The following is an 18033-nucleotide window of genomic DNA, read 5'->3' as shown; positions in this document are numbered from 1 at the left end:
TTTTGGGTGGCTATATACATATGTATATATATATATATATATACACACACCTTTTTAAAGGATTTATATATATATACTATATATATATATATATATCCCTTAAAAAGGAGTTATATATTCTTTGAAGGTTCTATATTTTAATATAACATATATATATCTTTGAATTATTATATTTAAACCCTTCATAAATTATAATGCTGTAAGCATCCATCTGATAAAATTCATCACTAATAAGTGTAGCTACCAATGAATTTTAAATACCTAAAATGTCTCATATTAATTTAATTCATTATTAGATTTTTTATTTCCTAAGCCTAAGAATTATTATTTTAGGGGTATATATATGCACTATAATTAGTGTATTAAATTAATTAAAAAATTAATGACCATTGTCATATTTGTAAGTTATGCATATATAACAACTGCAAAAATCATAATTTTAAAGGAATATACATATAATTTTAGAAATTAAGATAAATTAGTTGAGTTTTAAAAGAATATAGAATTTTAAAATGCCTAAAATATTATTAATAATCCTACCTTCATAAATGGTTATAATAAAATTAATGTTAATTAAAGCTGCAAGTAACGGTCAAATAAAAGTCAGGTTGGTCGAACAATTTAAATTTAGATGAATAAATACTTACACAATTTGGAGGGATATGCATTTAATTTTACTTGATTTGTGAGTATTTTATGTGTAGATATAGAAATAATAATATTTACTGTTTCAAGGTCTCTAAAAATACAAGTGTTCACAAAACATTAATACGTTCTCTTTTTCAAAGACGGGCGGACGTCACGTGATTTGAGAACGGGGGCCGCACAGATTGGACGGTGCTCACGAGGCGGTCTATCGATCCTACGGCTGCGGGCGGGGGCGCAAGTTAGTTGCCCTCACCGAGCGCGTTAATAGTCGCGCCGCCTATTTGGCGCCGCCCTCGCAAACCCACATACTACCCGCTACGTGTCGACCTCGGAGCCATCGTAACATCTTAGGGCTTCACCGATTCCTTCGCGGGGCCGAATGCTTTGGGATGCACGTAGATCCTTGATCGCGGCCGCCAAGATTCGTGCCGTAGAGGATTTGGAGTCCACTTCAGCTTCCGTCTGCGTTATGACTCAGAGCTCTGATGACGTGGCGACAGCAACAGCTTTTTCGACTACATATGGGTTATTAAGATGTAGAAGGGCAACCACGTAATTTCCAAAAGGTTTGCGATAATAGGAAGGTGCCCGTGGTAAAATTGTGATTACCTGGAAGATGTAGGGGTAAGTACGGATCGTCCGCTCTCTAGCCTTAGCGACTGCCAAGAAGTCCTTGCAAGACTTTAATAAAGTTCAAAAAAGCATATAAATAACATTGTAAGAATAATGGTTATATTCATAGTGAAAGAGAATGATAAGAATAGAACAAATATGTGGAGAGGATGAAAGAGTTAGAGCTATAAGAAGAGTTTTCTTCCTTTTCATTCTGGCAATGAGAAGATTTAGATTTCCAAGAAAAATAAATAAGACGAGCGTAGTTTAAATTTTCTTGATTCAGATGAAGTTTGGTGCCTGAAAACAGTGGGAATGATCAAAGAGAGCATACTGATAAAGAGATTTCATCTGCATCTCACTACATAATTGAGAGGTGGAGCCAAGAAAAGGGGTGAGGGAGACACCTTCAGCAAGCTTACAAAACAAAGTTAATCATGCGGTGAGCAGTCCATCCTTATCATAATAAATGGTCAGTGTACTTACTCATCAGTTCCGTTCAGGCACTTACAGGTACAAACCATACAGGCCAGCTCTGATATTCTTGGTGCAGAGTCCCCAACATTCCTCAAGTGGACAATCATCAAAGGGGATGGATGAGAGCTTGTCACTCAGCAGGGGGTTACTTTAGGGCACAAAACCATGTCAACAGCTCATTGCTCCACCAGAGGGATCCCGGAGACAGATGGTTGATGGAACAAATGCTATTATGTCATTTCCACTGCCCATACTGTCTGTACATTATGAATTCTTAAATTCATAGAGAAATCAGATAGTAGAATGTGAAATTTGTCACTCAGACATGACTTACTTTTGGGTACAAAACCATGTTCAGAGCACATTGCTCAACAAATACTAGCTGTCATGTCCAATGTCCATATTCCATACATTATTAATTCTTCTATCCATGATGAAAAGCCAGAGAAGACAATATGAAGGGAGAGAGGCCTCCTGCTCCATCAAAAGGTGATTCATGTCACAGACCCAAATGGTCAGTAGGTTACCTTTTTTTTACCTTTAGCCTGGCTTTTAAAGGTGTTGGGAAGTGGGAAAGAGATGGGAAATGGCCATTGAGAAGGGGCACAGAGGTTGCAACAGAGGGTACATTGGGGTGCAGTAAAAAGCAGGTGGCATGAGCTAGTATGTAAACAGTGTAGGGTACATGGAAAGATGGAAATTGACACTTACCATACGGTCCTATAAACAAATGACTCACATCTGTTGAACAAAATATAAACTTCCCTTGGCTCTTTGGCACCACATGAATCAATAAAGTATGTGAGATACTATTTGTCTCACATTTGGCCCCTAGGAACATGAGGGCTCACATGTATGCCCCCCCTGCACCTACAACCACCATTTAGGAAGGTCAGATTGTTGAGGTGCTTGCAATTCCACATAGATAGATAGATAGAGAGAGAGAGAGAGAGTGCCACACTTCATTTGTTGTATGCAGTGCTTTTTAATTCCACATGGGGAGAGCACAATGGCACCTTGTCACTCTTTTATTTATTGTGTGTAATGCTTTCAGTTCAAAGTGGAGAGAGCCCAATGGCCTCTTGTCAAGCTTCATTAATTGTATGTTGGCCAACTCAAGCTTCTTGCCTAACTCAAACTTTTCCTGTGAACCCCTGAGAGGTGGGGACAGAACAACAGTAACTACAACACTGTGAGAGCATGAAGAGGATGTAGATTGCCTCCATCATGTGTTTCATCCCTTCTCCTTTAAGAAGTAATGTCCCGCATGAGACAGAAAACTTTAAATGCTTGTCTCGGGTAGAATAGTATATCTGCTTCTTGAAAGGGTCAAAGCTCCTCTAAAGATTTGTTGGGATTGGAGAAATTTTGTAGTACTTTGTGGCACATGGGTGCCAGTGCCAACATTTGGTAACAAGGACTCTTGGGAAGTGTGAGTAGCAGGCTTGTGCTTGCACAATTTACCCACTTGATGTGACAAGTTATAGAAAGGCCCCTACCTGTATAAACAGGTGGAGAGAGAGAGAGAGAGAGAGAGAATAAAAATAAAATTCATGGGACAAAGGAAAACAGTGGGTTTGTTCTTCTATAGGGTTGGGGGAATTATAACTTGCTGATTACCAGGAATGTGGTGTCGGAATGACATGTAATTATTATGAATATGACTTGTATCTTTGACTGATGGATATTGCAGAGAAGGCAAAGGCAACATTATCATGATGGTTGGGATCATAGTGTGTACCTTTGGACAACCACCTCATTGTGTTCAGAGCTTAAGTGACATCCAGTATTGACACACCTGCAGAGATTAGGTAGGTCTGAGATGAAACATGTCCATTATGCATTTATATTCTCCACTCAAATGATTAATGACAGTATATTTTAATCTAAAATGTACATATAGTTGATGCTAAACTAAATGTTCTAGAGAACCATAGCAGATAGAGTGACTATCATCTCAGGATCAGTGTCAGTCAATTTAAACTTAAAATATTTTCCCTCCAAAACTTTGTTGACCTATTTATATCGTAAAAATGTAAAAAACTAATTACAATTAGTATACATTAAGTTCGTTCTGGTGATTTTATGGACAAGAAATCTAAATACATGTTAATGGAAAATATCTTGGTGTAGAAAAGTAGTGTTGCTTACCCAACTATGAGTTGCAGGATGTACCTATTGGCAGTTTCTTATGGCCAGCTCTATTTTCTTGCAAGAATTTGGAGAGAAGATGCATAACAGTGACAGTGTCATCATGAGAAGAATAAGCAAAATGGAAAAACATTTTTAGTTTTGTTTGACATGCAAAGCTAAATGTTGAAAAATATATATATTGACTAAGTTCTCTTCTAGATGAATATGACTGTTTAACAAGCAGGATGTACCTGTGGGCAGTTTCTTATGGCCAGCTCTATTTTCTTGCAAGAATTTGGGGAGAAGATGCATAACAGTGACAAAGTGTCATCATGAGAAGAATAAGCAAAATGGAAAAACATTTTTAGTTTTGTTTGACATGCAAAGCTAAATGTTGAAATATATATATATTGACTAAGGTCTCTTCTAGATGAATATGACTGTTTAACAAGCAGGATGTACCTGTGGGAAGTTTCTTATGGCCCAGCTCTATTTTCTTGCAAGAATTTGGAGAGAAGATGCATAACAGTGACAGTGTCATCATGAGAAGAATAAGCAAAATGGAAAAACATTTTTAGTTTTGTTTGACATGCAAAGCTAAATGTTGAAATATATATATATATATATATATATATTGATTGATTTCTCTTCTAGATGAATATGACTGTTTAACAAAATAGTTGGCATCCAATTTAGAGACTCCAGATGGTCAAATTGATCATGGAGTGAGTGCCAGTTCCAACTGCACAGTTGAGAGGGCTTAAGGTATGAGGAAAGTAGTTTACCACAGAAATGAAGGCTCCTTCTATCCTTGTTTCATCCACATGAGAGAAGGGAAAAAGTACAGAGATTAAATTAGATACCAAAGCAAAACAAAACATGGTCAGCTCAATGAAAGACTTAATTCCATCTCGATCATTAATCCAATCTGGCTTCTTGTTTCGGTGCTTCAATTCCACCATCCTATTTATTGCCTATGAATAATTTTCTTTTTATCTTTTGTTTTGTTTACAATGTCATCATTTTTCCTGCCCTTATTCCTCCCTACTGTTGTTCATGAACTATTCTACTCTCAACTCAGGAAAACAAGAGGGGTAACACAAAAATGACCCATAATAACAATTCTTATTTTGTTTACTCGGGATCTGCTTTCGACTAGAATGGTCTACAGATACAACAGTCAGCCTTTACATAATCTAGTAAAAGATAGATCAAAATGTATAGTCTCGGAAAAGGAAGGAGCATTTCATGATAACAACAGTGGAAGATTACAAATGTAATTTTCTCTAAAGATTTTTCAATGCTTGGTTGTCACCTCAGTATCCCACACAGGAACATAAAACAAGTTCAAAATCTTGCACACTTATTTGTACTTGAAGTGTGCCAAGAAAAAATTCAAAGGGGTTGCTTAAATATAGAATTTCCTTAATACTAGCAAAAAAAAGGCATAAAAAGAGTACAAGAAAGAAAGAACCAAACACATCAGCTTGACCAAACAACAGGCCTGATAACCTTGATGAAACCTTTAAAATGTCTGTCCTGAGACTCCCACGAACATCGCTGAATTTTAAGCATGTAAAGCCCCCAGTGCTAACTGAACCGAAATGACAAGAAAATGATTGTTCGCAAAGCATCATCAGCAAAAAGACAAAACGTAAATTTGGCAGAACTTGATTGATTAATATATAAAGTAGACATCAAGAATTATCATACACTCTGCCAACACGAATCAAAAGGTAGCATAGCATAAGGTAATATGTGGACTCATGCTGGCAACCTCAACATATGGTTAGGACAATTTTTTTGTCTCTGCCAACTAGTAGTTTGACATGAGATCATATAGTGCCAGAAACTAATTGGCACACCCTCATGCCACAACATGACAATACTTGGTAGACATGCCAAACTTAGCGCAAATCTAATCTTCATTTATTATGTCAAAAGCAACGGATAAAGGACTATTCGGGTTAGAAAATATAGCAGCTAGCTCAAAGTCCAATTGCAAATGAGTCAAACTAAGTCTATATATGTTCAGAACTATCTATTTATCACTCAATTCCTTTATAATAAATCCTGACACAACAATGGATTTATATGTTCCTCGTAATATGAAAAGATTTACTCTAAATAAAAACCACAAGGTCAAGGTTTTAGCCATAACCTTCTCTTATTTAGCTCATCTCACTAATCATTCTCCAAGTATCGATGAGCATTTAATAACACAGCTAGAGCTTGTTGTCTTATGTTGTCTTCTTACATAGTGTCATCTTATATGAAGACAAAGTGGCTTTTATAATTCAATGACATGTTAAAATGCTTGCCAGATCTGTCTTCTTTTGTGGTAAGCACATTCTGAATGTGATGAACCTGAGGCAGTCTTTTCAGGCCTGTAGTAGCCGTTTGTTCATTTCTCCATCTTGTGAATTCTAACAAAGCTAATCTTTATCCAGAAACAAAGAAAGAGCTCTAGCTGACAACAAAAACACATAGTAATTCTGATATCAGACACGGCAAAGAAAGACAAAGTCATATTTCTAAAGAGCTAACTTTTGAGAAGAAGAACATATTTCTGAAAAGGAAAAACAAAGTCATTAAGGCAATGAACAAAAAACTAGTGCTTGCAATAGACAAGTTTCTTCAGAAGGACAGAGTCCTTGTAAAACAAGTATAGTGACCGAAGCACGGAAGAGCATAAACCACAACAACACAATCAAATTAGCACCTTTGAACATTCTATGAAGATCACGATAACCTAAAGAAAATAGAAATAATTATAATGCTTCCAAAGGGAAGTTTAGCATCTTCTTTCATAGGAGAAAAGGTCGAATAAAGCATGTCGTCCTCTCCAATAAACCAAAAATAGGTTTCCTTTCGATAGAGAAACAACAGTACAAAAGAATCCTAATCGACTTCAACAAATGATTCCTACAACACGCTAATAATCAAACTCAAGATTGCGTGACACTTTCCCTACCCACGAAGAAGAAACAAAGGTCAAAACTTGGATAATTTACCGTCTTCTTGCCCTAAGAAGGGCCAAATTCTCCAGGAAGGCCCGAGGCAAGCACGATCGGGTACGCAAATCAGAGTCCTATGGAACAAAAGCAAAATCGTTCGCAATTAGACGGAAAACGAAGCAATTTTAACCTACGAGTCGATGTTCCCTCCAAACTTGTGCGGCGAATCGAGTGAACTCGTCGACTACCGTGGCTTAGCTTCGCCCGTCGTGCATACTACATGGTTGCGATACAACCGAGTATAATTGGTAGGAAAATGAAACCAATCCGGTCTGCAATCGAACCGGACCAGATCAAATCATGCTCCTCTCCGTTGTCATTTAATGTAATATCAATAAGAAAAATAAAAATGTACAACAAGTTTGGCATTTGAGTTTGGTGATAGTTGAAATTTAATGTCTTAGCTATCTGTGTCTATAGAGACAAGAATCCATCTTATTTCTAAGGCGAATTCCTTGAATTCATCAAGATAGGAGTTTTCATCTGGACACAATATGAGAAAATGATAGATCTTATTTCTGGATCATAATTAGACTCCAAAAAAGATGAAGCCTAAGCAATTTAATGTGCAATCACATGAATCTCAACCCAAAGCAATGTGGTTGAGCCACAACAAGAAGCTTCACCGTTCACCTCTACAGAGGACACTGCAGAAGAGCCATTAAAGGTAGCCTGGCAGAGTGAACTGTGATTTCTGTGTCTTGGACTCTCTTTTATTACGGCTTCCTATAAATACTTCGCCTTGTGTTGTTGTCACTGTGCTCTCTCTCCCCTCCTCGCCCACTCTACCAGCCGATCCTGGACCGCCGCAGGGCATCGAGATCGCGCCGGGATCCCTGTCGCCGAAGACCCGAACCTGGCCGGAATCCGCTGCCGATCGCGCCGGAACCATGGCTTCCGGCAGATACATGGCCTACTCCCCTTCCCCCTCCACCGCCCCGCACTCCCCTCACATCCCTGGCATCCGCTCCGCCCTCGGCGCCCTCGCTGAGCAGGAGAAGTAAGACGCCTCGTTTCCCTCTCAAAAACCCGACTTTTGTTGGAAATGATTGATTCTGGCGTTCTTCGATCTCCGACCGTCTTGCTTCTCTTTGTTTCGTTTGAATATCGATCTAAGACGCCTCGCTTTCCTATCAAAACCCGACTTTTGTAGGAAATGGTTGATTCTGGCGTTCTTGGATCTCCGACCGTCTTACTTCTCTTTGTTTCATTTGAATATCGATCTAAAGTCTCGAACTTGCGCTCTTTTTGACTGTACTTATTCTTCTGGACGATTGGATGCTGGTTCGGTTTGTGTGTTACTCCTATATGTCGACTGTTTTCCAGGTTTCTTCGATGTAAAGTTTAGATTTTTCGGATCTTTTCGTCCTCTGCTTGTTGGATGGATTTGGGATTAGTGTCAAATCTGATATGTGACCTGTTCTATTTTCCTAGAGTTATTGTTGTGACCATCAGTACGTGGGTTGTTCTGTCTGCGAAACTTGGAGTATTGGAACTCCAAGATTGTCATAAAGGATAATTGTTTTGCAGGTATCTCTCGGAGTTACTGGCTGAGCGTCACAAGCTGAGTCCTTTTATGCCCGTCCTTCCACATTGTTATCGTCTACTGAACCAGGGTGAGATTCGGATGTACTTGTAATTGAGTTAATTCTGATGCATTATCATGTTGGATTTGTCCATTGAGAGACCTTCCATACTTATTTCAATAGTGCCTTGCTTTGTGTTACTAAAAGGATTCTAACCTAATATTCTTATTGAGGATGATGTCTCTCCTATGCACAAATGCTTAGGTCTCTCTATTTTCTTGCCCTGATTCAAGGAGAGCATGAGCTTTTCTTGCCCTCTATTTTCTATTGTCATATTGATCATTGTTGTTCTTTACAAGCCATGGTAAAACCCTTGAAACACGTACATCTACTGTTTGGTGAAAGCTCTGTGGCAAATATACTTCCTAGAGATTTCTCCTTTTCTGGGTTTGGTTCATTATGTCATTTGAGTTTGTGGTATTAAACGAGACATATTTTGCATTGATCTTTATCTTAGCAAATAAACATGCAACTTTAAGCGGCCAGCAGACAAGTTTCAGCCTAAGTATTTCCGGGCATGCAAAGATCCGAAGGTCAGGCATTCACTTTTGAGATAAAAATCAAGAATGGTGAAATTCTCGACATCCAAAACCTTCACTTTTGAGAAAAAATTAGGAATAGTAGTTGTGATACAACAATAAAAGAAAAAAAAATTTCTTGACATTCAAAACCTGCTTTGCTTTACTCTAACTCTGCATGCATAACTCATGTCATTTGACAAAAATAAAAGGTGGAAGCATAAAAGAAGACCAGCTTAAGTATCGACCCTTTATTCAAATAAATGAGATGGCTTTAATCATCTCAGTTTGTTGACAAAAATAAAAGGAGGAAAAATAAAAGACTAGCTTAACCATCAATCCTTTGTTCCAACTATTGGATTCCTTTACTAATTGTATTTTGTAATTCTTCTTAATGTTTCTGTAATTGACACTACATGTTGGCTTGTCTTATGGAGCCTTTTAACAAAAACTTATGGTAACTTACGTGTAGTAACTTGTACTTGTCTAATACTAAGAATTTGTTACATGAAACTGATTTTATTGTTCCAATGACATACTGATTGAAACTGATTGTTGGTTTGACCCATATCTGTGTTTTACTGATTGCTAATTTCTTAATGAATGCTAACCTGTACTTTTTATGTTTGAAATTGAAATTTGAAACAGAGATAATACGTGTTACAATGCTCTTGGGAAATGCATCTCTTTTAGATCAAAGTGAACATGGTAGCCCGATGACTACTGGAGGAATATTTCCGAATGGAGGAGCAATTGACATGAATGGTTGGGCATTGGCGTCTCAATCTGAAGTATGGATACTAACCATTAACATAATTCCTCCTTTTGACTAAATTTACTGTTCAAAGAAGCATTTTTAATGTTTCATGCTAACTTGAACTTATAGTTTGACTTTTAAATCCTGACTTCTAGTTTGACTTTTACATTCTGATCTGTTCTAGCAATTTATGCTAAAATTTAATGCCTGTTTTTGGTTCTTTGTCTCTTCCAGAGCCATATTTACATTTTTTGTGTTTGACTGTTGCAAACTTGTGTGACTACCATGACCCCACCACATTATGTGTCTTGATGCTTTCTCACTTTAGGATTGCTAATTCGGAAGCAAGTTGAATTTGTTTGCCTAATGTTGCTTTGGATTGTCATTTACTTAATGATGCTAGAATTGATCAATAGCCTATACTCTTAAGCATCCTGAGTTTTCATAATGCATAATGGATGCTCCTGATCGATAATCTCCATAGTATGCTTAAGGCTTTTTTATTTTACGTCAATGGCAATTGCATGGTTCATAATTTTACATTTATGTTAGTTTCATACTTCCTAAACTGCATTTAGTAGAAAAAATTTTCAACAGGGAGGAACTCTAATCTGCATTTGTTTGTTTTATGCTAGACCTTATAAAAGTAGAAGTTTCCATTTGAATTTGAACATCTTTTTATCTGTAACTTTGATCTTCATGCCTGTCCATCTCAAAATCTTTCAATGTAAAATAAAATTTCTAAATACACAATGCATCTCCAAATCTGTTATTTCATGTTTATTATAATTTCTTTCACTAAAACAATTAGCTGTTATATGCAGAGGTTGGGATCAATGCAGCCTTCATCTACGCATGGTTGGCTTGGCTCTCAAAGTAGCTCTTCAGGTCTCATTGTTAAAAAAACTATCAGGGTTGATATTCCTATAGACAAATTCCCTAATGTAAGTTCTTGCTCTTTGTTTAAGTCTGAGCTTTATTACTACTCAGACTCACAAGGTAGTTTTATTTAATTCTTCTGTTGATACAGTATAATTTTGTTGGCCGGCTTCTTGGTCCTCGAGGAAACTCCCTAAAGCGAGTGGAGGCAAATACCGACTGCCACATACTAATAAGAGGGAGGGGAAGCATCAAAGATTCAGCCAAGGTAAACTTCATGCTTTGCTGATCTTGCAATAATCCATGTGTACAAAAATTTATGGGTATACCTCATCAACTTATCAAAGTCCAACCATATGAAAAGGGAAAATCCATGTATGAAAAAGATTTCCCTAGTCAGTTTTGACTTGGAGATCATGTTTAATTATTCTTTCAGATTATTCGTGTAATTATTGTCTCCAAACAAGTTTATGTAGTATTGGTTATTTCAGAGCTCTGGCTGATTCACTCATCATATGCGGTGAATACTAAAATTAGATTCCATATGATTTAACTTCCAGAGGTTAATTGCACATTTGCAGCTTTATCTGGTGACCTTTTATTCATTATCTTTTGCCGCTGTTTGTCACAGAGATTGAATTGCTACACCACATTCTGCATCCTCTTAATCTGCTCTAATATCAATTTCAAGTTTGTCTGTATACTCTTTTATTCTGGCTATACCAATTACCTTGGACTCAGTATCTCCTGTATGGTCAAGGTCATGTCCTTGCAAATTTGAAGCAACTTGAATTTTGACACGACTGTCAAGTTTTTTTTTTTTTTCTACTCTTCTGGTGATGATTTTCTGTAAGAGAAGGTGAAGAGCAGGAAAACAGCATAAGGATAGTTGAATGTCTCCTTGAATCTGGAATTTGCAAAACTTGACTGTGCAGCTTTCTGTGTACCTTTTGCAGGAGGAGATGATGAGAGGGAAACCAGGGTACGAACACTTGAATGAACCACTTCATATACTGGTAGAGGCTGAACTGCCAGTTGAAATTGTTGATGCTCGTCTGATGCAAGTTCGTGAGATCCTTGAAGATATGCTCAAACCTGTGGTATCTTGTTCCCCTTTCAAATCCCAAGTTTTTTGACATTCTAAGTTCATGTCTCTCATCCTTTCGTTCATTCAGGAGGAATCACAAGATTTCTTTAAGAAGCAGCAGCTTCGAGAGCTTGCCATGATCAATGGCACACTCCGTGAGGATGGGGCACATATGTCCGGTTCTGTCTCCCCCTTCCATAATAGTCTCAGTATGAAGAGAGCCAAGACAAGGGAGTGAAGTGTTTGCCGGTTTAATAGGCCCGCCATCAAAGCCGACACTTGATCTGCCTGTGGCAGCTACATATACATTGGAATTGCTTGCCAGCAGCCAATGCATCACAATGGGAGTGCTGGCACCAACAACAGTCCCATTTCACTTTGTCGGTGTACTTTTCTTGAATCAGTGGATATGGTGATGTTATGCAAATTCCTAATGCGAGATCATGTCTCTTAACAAGCTGGAGAACTAGGGTATGAGCATGTGTTTTTCTGCTGTTCTTCAATAATTAAGGGGTGTTTCAGAAAGATACTCTTGTAGTATTCTGTATGCTTGGATTTTATTCTATTTAGGACTCTGGTGATGACATTATATATTATTTTGGTGGAAAACTTGCCTTAGTTTGAATATATAATATTCAATACTATGTTGGCTTGATCTATCATCGATAGATAGAGCAAGTCCACATTAAGAATCTCTCTCTAAAAAACAAAAAAAGTTTGTTTCATTTGATTATTTGCCCAAGTGTTAGAGATCATTGTCATAAACATGTAGTGTATGTTTGCAGGAATCTGATGCCCATTGGGGTCCATATTGTTTTGACCATTTAATCATGAACACCATTGTTCAACAAATGGAAGGTTCCACAGATGCATAACATCATTACATGAATTATGCTATGCATGTTTTTAGTTTAGATTAATATTTTATGCCTGCTACATTCAGTTTATGATTTTTGAAGAATGCAATTAAATTGAAATTATTCAACCTCAGCACAGTTCAGAGCAATCAAAGCCCATAATCAACCATATATATATATATATATATATATATATATTAGATACAAAGACATATTTAGAAAATTAAAAACCATGGTAAATCATAAAATAAAATTTTGGGTAAAGAATATATAATATCACATTGTGGAGATTAACCAAATAAAAAAAGGGAAAATTACAAATACATCTCCTGAAACAAGTGATTTTTGCATATATTCCTCTAAATTTTTATGTACCACACATATCCTTGCAAAATCTAAAATCCTGGATATATACACCATACAATTTGACTTTTAATTGAGACCCTAAATAACATTAATATAACGTAAAAAACCATTATGATTTTAAAAACATTAGAAACTATTTTAGGTATTTAACTAATTTTAATTCAAATTAATCATTCAATATAGCTAGACATGTTAAATCTGATTTTTTTATATTTTTATGGATGTTAAAAATAGGAAATATATGTGAAAATTATTAATATTTGAAGTCATATATATATATATATATATATATATATATATATATATATATATATATATATATATAAGGGTAAAAAAAATAACGGATAAATATATTAAAACAGCTCAGAAGAATTCCACACAAATTAATCAACGGTTCGGATTCTCTGATTTCTTCACCTATCATCCAATCCGCCAAAATCGGACGGTGGAGGAGAGGAGGAACTGAAGCGTTGCTTGCTTGTACCCACGCTCGAGGGTTTGAACACCCGCTTCCACGAGCTTGGCCATTCGCTTCTTTTGGAGCCCTAACTCGCTGTTCTCTTCCGCTCTGTGACATCGCCATCTCCTCGATCCAGGATGAAGCTCGTCAGGTGATCGATCTATCCCCCTCCATTCCGCTTCCTCTTTCTCGTCGCTGTTGCTTATCTGATGCTGACGCATCTGCTTGTGAAAACTCTTCTTCTAGGTTCTTGATGAAGCTTAACAACGAGACCGTCTCGATCGAGCTCAAGAACGGCACCGTCGTCCATGGAACCATCACAGGTATGCCTCTCCCGTTCTGGTTTGAACCAGGGTTTTGGTGAAATCCAAGCTGTGCGTGGATGTTCTGCCTTCGGTTTAGGGTTTTTATATCATGTGATCTTGTAGTTTTCTCCTCCGGTAGGGAGAGGGGGATTTATGAGTCATACGAGTTTCTCTTGTGACTTTGGATCTGGGATGCTTAAGACTGGCGTGTTCAGTTTTTGCTGTGGTGGTTCAATGGGTCCAAATCTTGTTGTTATCTGCATGATTACGGAGGAATTCATATATACACATTGTGGATGGCTGATTTGGAATTCACATGGGATAAATGATCACTGATCTATGCTCATGATGCTTGTGGCTTTTCCTTCTGAAAACGGGTGATACTGAAGTGTAAGCAGTTATGTTTTGACTTGGACATTCTTCTGATTGTCATCAGAAACTGATCTTCCTCTTCTCCCCAGAGGGCGAAGAATCTAGTCGTTTTTTTTTAATTCTTGTCATATGAATGCATTGGGTGGTAGCCCATGGAAAGAATCTTGATTCAGGTGCCACAATTGTGGATTTTCCCGGTTTATGAGTAGGCATCAATTACAAGTATATTGTTATTATTCAAGATTCAGTTAATTTCAACTTGGATTTTGCTGCTTCTGTCCCTTTTCTTAAAGATAAATTTAGGAACTAAAATTGGAGTTGGCATACGGCAAGTCAACCTATAAGGTTTTCTGGGAACAATTCTGGAGGCTACAAGAGGTAGTTTCTTAGATTGGATTATGAACCTTAGGAGGTCGAGTTTGACTTTTTAGTTTACATTCACTTAGCAGTTCCTATCCTAGTTATGTATTTTTGGAGAATAATTGTATCATTAGTGGTTAGTCAACCTTGTGAGTTATGTGACCACCTGGCACGGGAAGCCTGTAATATGTTGGTCTCATGACTACCATGTTGAGTTGGTTCTTGACAAGAAGATTCTTTCCCAGTTGACTTATGATCTTTTTTTCCTTAGATTGATAACATCTGCTATTCTTCCCTTTGAATTTGCATTGTGATTTATGGAAAGACAGTCGAGAAATCACAATTTCATTGAAGATTGGAAGTGTACCAATTTAATGGTTGTTGGGGGTATATGAAGTAAGAAAATTGGATACACTGGAATTTGGAGGCAATTTGTCATTATTGTTGAAATAGTAAGTGAATTAACTGCTGGAGTACATAAAATGCTGCCCAATCCTATCCATTTTTTGCTGCCTTATCTTTTTGGCATCTGTGCAGTTGTTGTTTTGTAACCATTCTGCATATTCTTAAAGCTGCTGAAGTGCTTAAGACCACTTCACAAGTCTAAAATATAGAAATATAAAACTTATTACCACTTCCAAACTTGTTCATTTTTGTTATCGGGGCTACATATGGGTGAGTATTTTGCATGTTATTACACTTTTGTGGGAGTTTGCTGTCCTTTTAAAGCTTGTCTAATGTTAATAGCCTTGTCACTTCTAATTTCATGTATTCAGTCTTTCCTCTTAACTCTCTACGGTCTCTTAACTATACTCATCTGAAAGTGTCATGGTCCCCCACTTTGACTTCGGCTATGTGCCTTGTTGCTCTTTAACGGGGACATCTAATTGGAGCAAGAATTTGTATTGCGCTTGATAGATTTAATGAATGCTTAAATAGACTACTGGGTAGTGTATCTGGTGCATATGTTTTTTTATGTTTGTCATTCTTGTTATTAGTTTACTACCTTGTTGTCCCAAAGTTAAAGAATAAACACCAAAGACAAATAAACCTGAGGAGGAAATGTACATTTTAGGTTGTTTGGTTGACTCGAAGACTCCTTTACGAAAGGTTGGTAGGGAACATAAAAAAAATGGTAAAGCATTTAATTGTTGGCAACAAAATCAAAGTTAATTGTTTTCGGTTCAAATATAGTATTCAAAAGTGAATTTTATGTTCTAATACATTGGCACCAGTGGTCCAAGTATTGCTTCTGTTGATTCTTTTATGTAGATGTTTGATACTTGTATGCCACGTTTTTCCATTTTCTGTGAGAATAATTTTCTGAGAGGTATTGTTTAAGTTTTGTATATTTTTCGAATCTTATGACTGTACATGCAAGGATTAATTCCTATCCTGAGGCACAAAGTTGACTTCACGAGATGTTACATTTTTGTCACAGACAATGCCTTGAACTATGTGGTTGATATGATTACTGTAGCATGATCGTATCCTTTACTTCTAGAAAGCTATTTATTACTTGAATTAAGATATTTTAGGTATAGCAGATGGTTAATCGTATGACTGATAGATGCAAATTCCTAATCTGGTTGCTTTGCTGTCTTGATTGTTGATTTTATTTTTGCGATCCAGCCTACCTAATGCCTTGGTGGTTCTTAATAGGTGTGGATATTAGCATGAACACACACTTGAAGACCGTGAAACTTACCGTGAAAGGGAAAAATCCAGTTACCCTTGATCACCTAAGCGTGAGAGGTAACAATATACGGTATTACATCTTGCCAGACAGCTTGAACCTTGAGACATTATTGGTCGAGGAAACACCTCGGGTAAAGCCCAAAAAGCCTACTGCAGGTATGGTATAATCTTTACCTGTTACCTGCATAATCAATCTGTCATCAAATCCATGGTCAAACTTTTATTTTAATGTGCTTTGTTGATCTCAAACAGGGAGACCAGTGGGACGTGGTCGTGGACGCGGCCGTGGTCGTGGACGAGGTCGGGGCCGTTGACAATGTCATGCTCATGGTAATTTTTGCATCATCTGTTTCTGTACAAATAGCCTGCTCTTACTCTTGAGTAGTTTCGTTTGAAAGCTTGTCTTCTCAAAACAGCAAGCAGGACTATCTGTTTTTAGCTTAAATAGCATAAGTGTTATCATCTGCGATGAAGCTTTAGAAGCAACTAAAAGAAATACTGGCTTATGTTATCATTTCTTGTTGTTGTCTGAGTGTTGTCTAGTGGGGGGCCTGCATTAGAATTACTTCTATTCCTGCTTCTTTAGTTCATCTAGGTTGTTGATAAACTGAGATTTCTCTTTTTGCTTCAATTTTTCTTCACTCAAATTTTGTCCATCTTCTAAAATTCTAGAAGTCATTCTAGACAATAGTGTTTGTAATTTAGACAAAATCACATGCCTAAAATGAAAACAGAGAGCCATGATGACGAAGTATGCACACCTTTAGAACTAGAACCTCGTTCTTCTGTCCCTAATAGATCCCGTAGCAACATTTTTTAATAATAATCTTGATGTTTTCGTGTTGTGCATTCATCTAAACAGCAAAATGTCATTTTTGTTTGCCAATAAGAACGTTGTATTAATGAATACATGCACAATCTCAAGTTTATGCCTCGTCTTTGGTTCTTTGTTACACGATCATGTCCTTTTGTTGTCAATAAAACTGTCCTTCAATGACTTTATGCTTGGAAGAGTGGCAATAATTGGTGTGCAGGTGTTTGGCGCACAGGGATAGCCATCCTTCATGTGTTATATCGGAGGGTCCAAACTAATGGGTACGGGGCACTTATGCTGCCTTTAATCCCTCGCCCTGCATTACTAACGAGAAGTGTCATTGGAGTAGGACGCCAACCAATCCTTGCAATGCTAACCAAAAGACCATATCTTATTCCTTTCTCTCCAAACTTCTCCTTCAAGATTGAAGAAGATGAGAAGGAACAAAACAAAAGCCAACTCAGTATAATTCACATAAAACATGCCCAGGATGTGCATCTGCGTGTCACGTGCTTCCCTTATGAGACCAACATCCAGCCCAATTCTATAAACCATACATGCTTCCATTCTTCCCCTCTGCATTATGTTTCTTACTTTCTTCTTCCTTCCCCCTCTGTTACTTGACTACAAGATCCAAAGACTTCTCATCCATCTATCTGCAGGCAGCCGCAGGTGATGTGCTGCCCTACGCGGTTGTGCTGCCTGTGCCTCCTGCTGCTCGCGGCGGTGATTGCCGTCGGGTTCATCTTCGGTTTTGGCATCTTCACCCATGGCTTCCACAAGCTCAAGGACACCTTGCGCTTGGAACCCTCCCCTCCTTAGTGATGCCCACCTTGCATACAAGAATCGAGAGGTTCCTCTCCTCTGAAGTTTTAGGTTGTGTGGTGTGGTGTCTTTTGCATTCCAGAAGGCATTTTGGAACTTGAGGTACATTATATCCACATTAAATGTTAGGAATTCTGTTTGTTATGTAACATCTGAATGAAATGAGGAAATTCTTTAGGAAAATTAACTAATCCAGCGTTGTTATTAAGCTGCTTTTGGTGGTTTATAAATAACTAATGTTGGGTTCTTGTGGGAGCATTTT

At 37.5% G+C, this 18033-nt stretch overlaps 2 protein-coding genes and 1 long non-coding RNA gene across 4 annotated transcripts; 2 read left to right on the top strand and 1 right to left on the bottom strand.

Moving 5' to 3' along the window:
* Positions 1-1272: 1272 nt before the first annotated feature.
* Positions 1273-7140, bottom strand: LOC135636299 (uncharacterized). Its single transcript, XR_010495865.1, has 3 exons — positions 6885-7140; positions 3479-5464; positions 1273-2607 (listed from the first exon to the last, which is right to left on the bottom strand). It is a non-coding gene; the product is annotated as an uncharacterized LOC135636299 (long non-coding RNA).
* A 489-nt stretch (positions 7141-7629) lies between these two features.
* LOC135635163 (KH domain-containing protein At5g56140-like) lies at positions 7630-12310 on the top strand. Its single transcript, XM_065146049.1, has 7 exons — positions 7630-7887; positions 8418-8503; positions 9640-9782; positions 10573-10692; positions 10779-10895; positions 11584-11727; positions 11803-12310. The coding sequence occupies exons 1-7, from the start codon at positions 7778-7780 to the stop codon at positions 11950-11952; spliced, it is 870 nt and encodes a 289-aa protein (XP_065002121.1). The 5' UTR covers positions 7630-7777; the 3' UTR covers positions 11953-12310.
* A 1091-nt stretch (positions 12311-13401) lies between these two features.
* Positions 13402-17920, top strand: LOC135635772 (small nuclear ribonucleoprotein SmD1a). 2 transcript variants are annotated; one of them, XM_065147083.1, is made up of 5 exons: positions 13402-13548; positions 13644-13720; positions 16097-16288; positions 16385-16462; positions 17609-17920. In XM_065147083.1, the coding sequence occupies exons 1-4, from the start codon at positions 13535-13537 to the stop codon at positions 16444-16446; spliced, it is 345 nt and encodes a 114-aa protein (XP_065003155.1). In that variant the 5' UTR covers positions 13402-13534; the 3' UTR covers positions 16447-16462; positions 17609-17920. The 2 variants fall into 2 exon arrangements, with proteins under 2 accessions (XP_065003155.1, XP_065003154.1); XM_065147082.1 differs by lacking the exon at positions 17609-17920 and having other exon boundaries at positions 16385-16646.
* The last annotated feature ends 113 nt before the right edge of the window (positions 17921-18033 follow it).

Source organism: Musa acuminata, chromosome BXJ3-4 (genome assembly GCF_036884655.1).
Source record: "Musa acuminata AAA Group cultivar baxijiao chromosome BXJ3-4, Cavendish_Baxijiao_AAA, whole genome shotgun sequence".
NCBI classification, from domain to species: Eukaryota; Viridiplantae; Streptophyta; class Magnoliopsida; order Zingiberales; family Musaceae; genus Musa; species Musa acuminata.
The sequence above is the reverse complement of the archived record's forward strand: the minus strand, read 5'-3'. Positions and strand labels throughout refer to the sequence as shown.

What these genes read in the sequence shown, in the direction of transcription:
- LOC135635772 (XM_065147083.1), top strand. An exon ending in CGTCCATGGAACCATCACAG is followed by an intron (nt 13,721 to 16,096) that starts GTATGCCTCTCC and finishes GGTTCTTAATAG; the next exon opens with GTGTGGATATTAGCATGAAC. An exon ending in GCCCAAAAAGCCTACTGCAG is followed by an intron (nt 16,289 to 16,384) that starts GTATGGTATAAT and finishes GATCTCAAACAG; the next exon opens with GGAGACCAGTGGGACGTGGT.
- LOC135635163 (XM_065146049.1), top strand. Translation starts at nt 7,778, where the DNA reads ATGGCTTCCGGCAGATACATGGCCTACTCCCCTTCCCCCTCCACCGCC. An exon ending in GCCCTCGCTGAGCAGGAGAA is followed by an intron (nt 7,888 to 8,417) that starts GTAAGACGCCTC and finishes ATTGTTTTGCAG; the next exon opens with GTATCTCTCGGAGTTACTGG. An exon ending in GCATCAAAGATTCAGCCAAG is followed by an intron (nt 10,896 to 11,583) that starts GTAAACTTCATG and finishes TACCTTTTGCAG; the next exon opens with GAGGAGATGATGAGAGGGAA.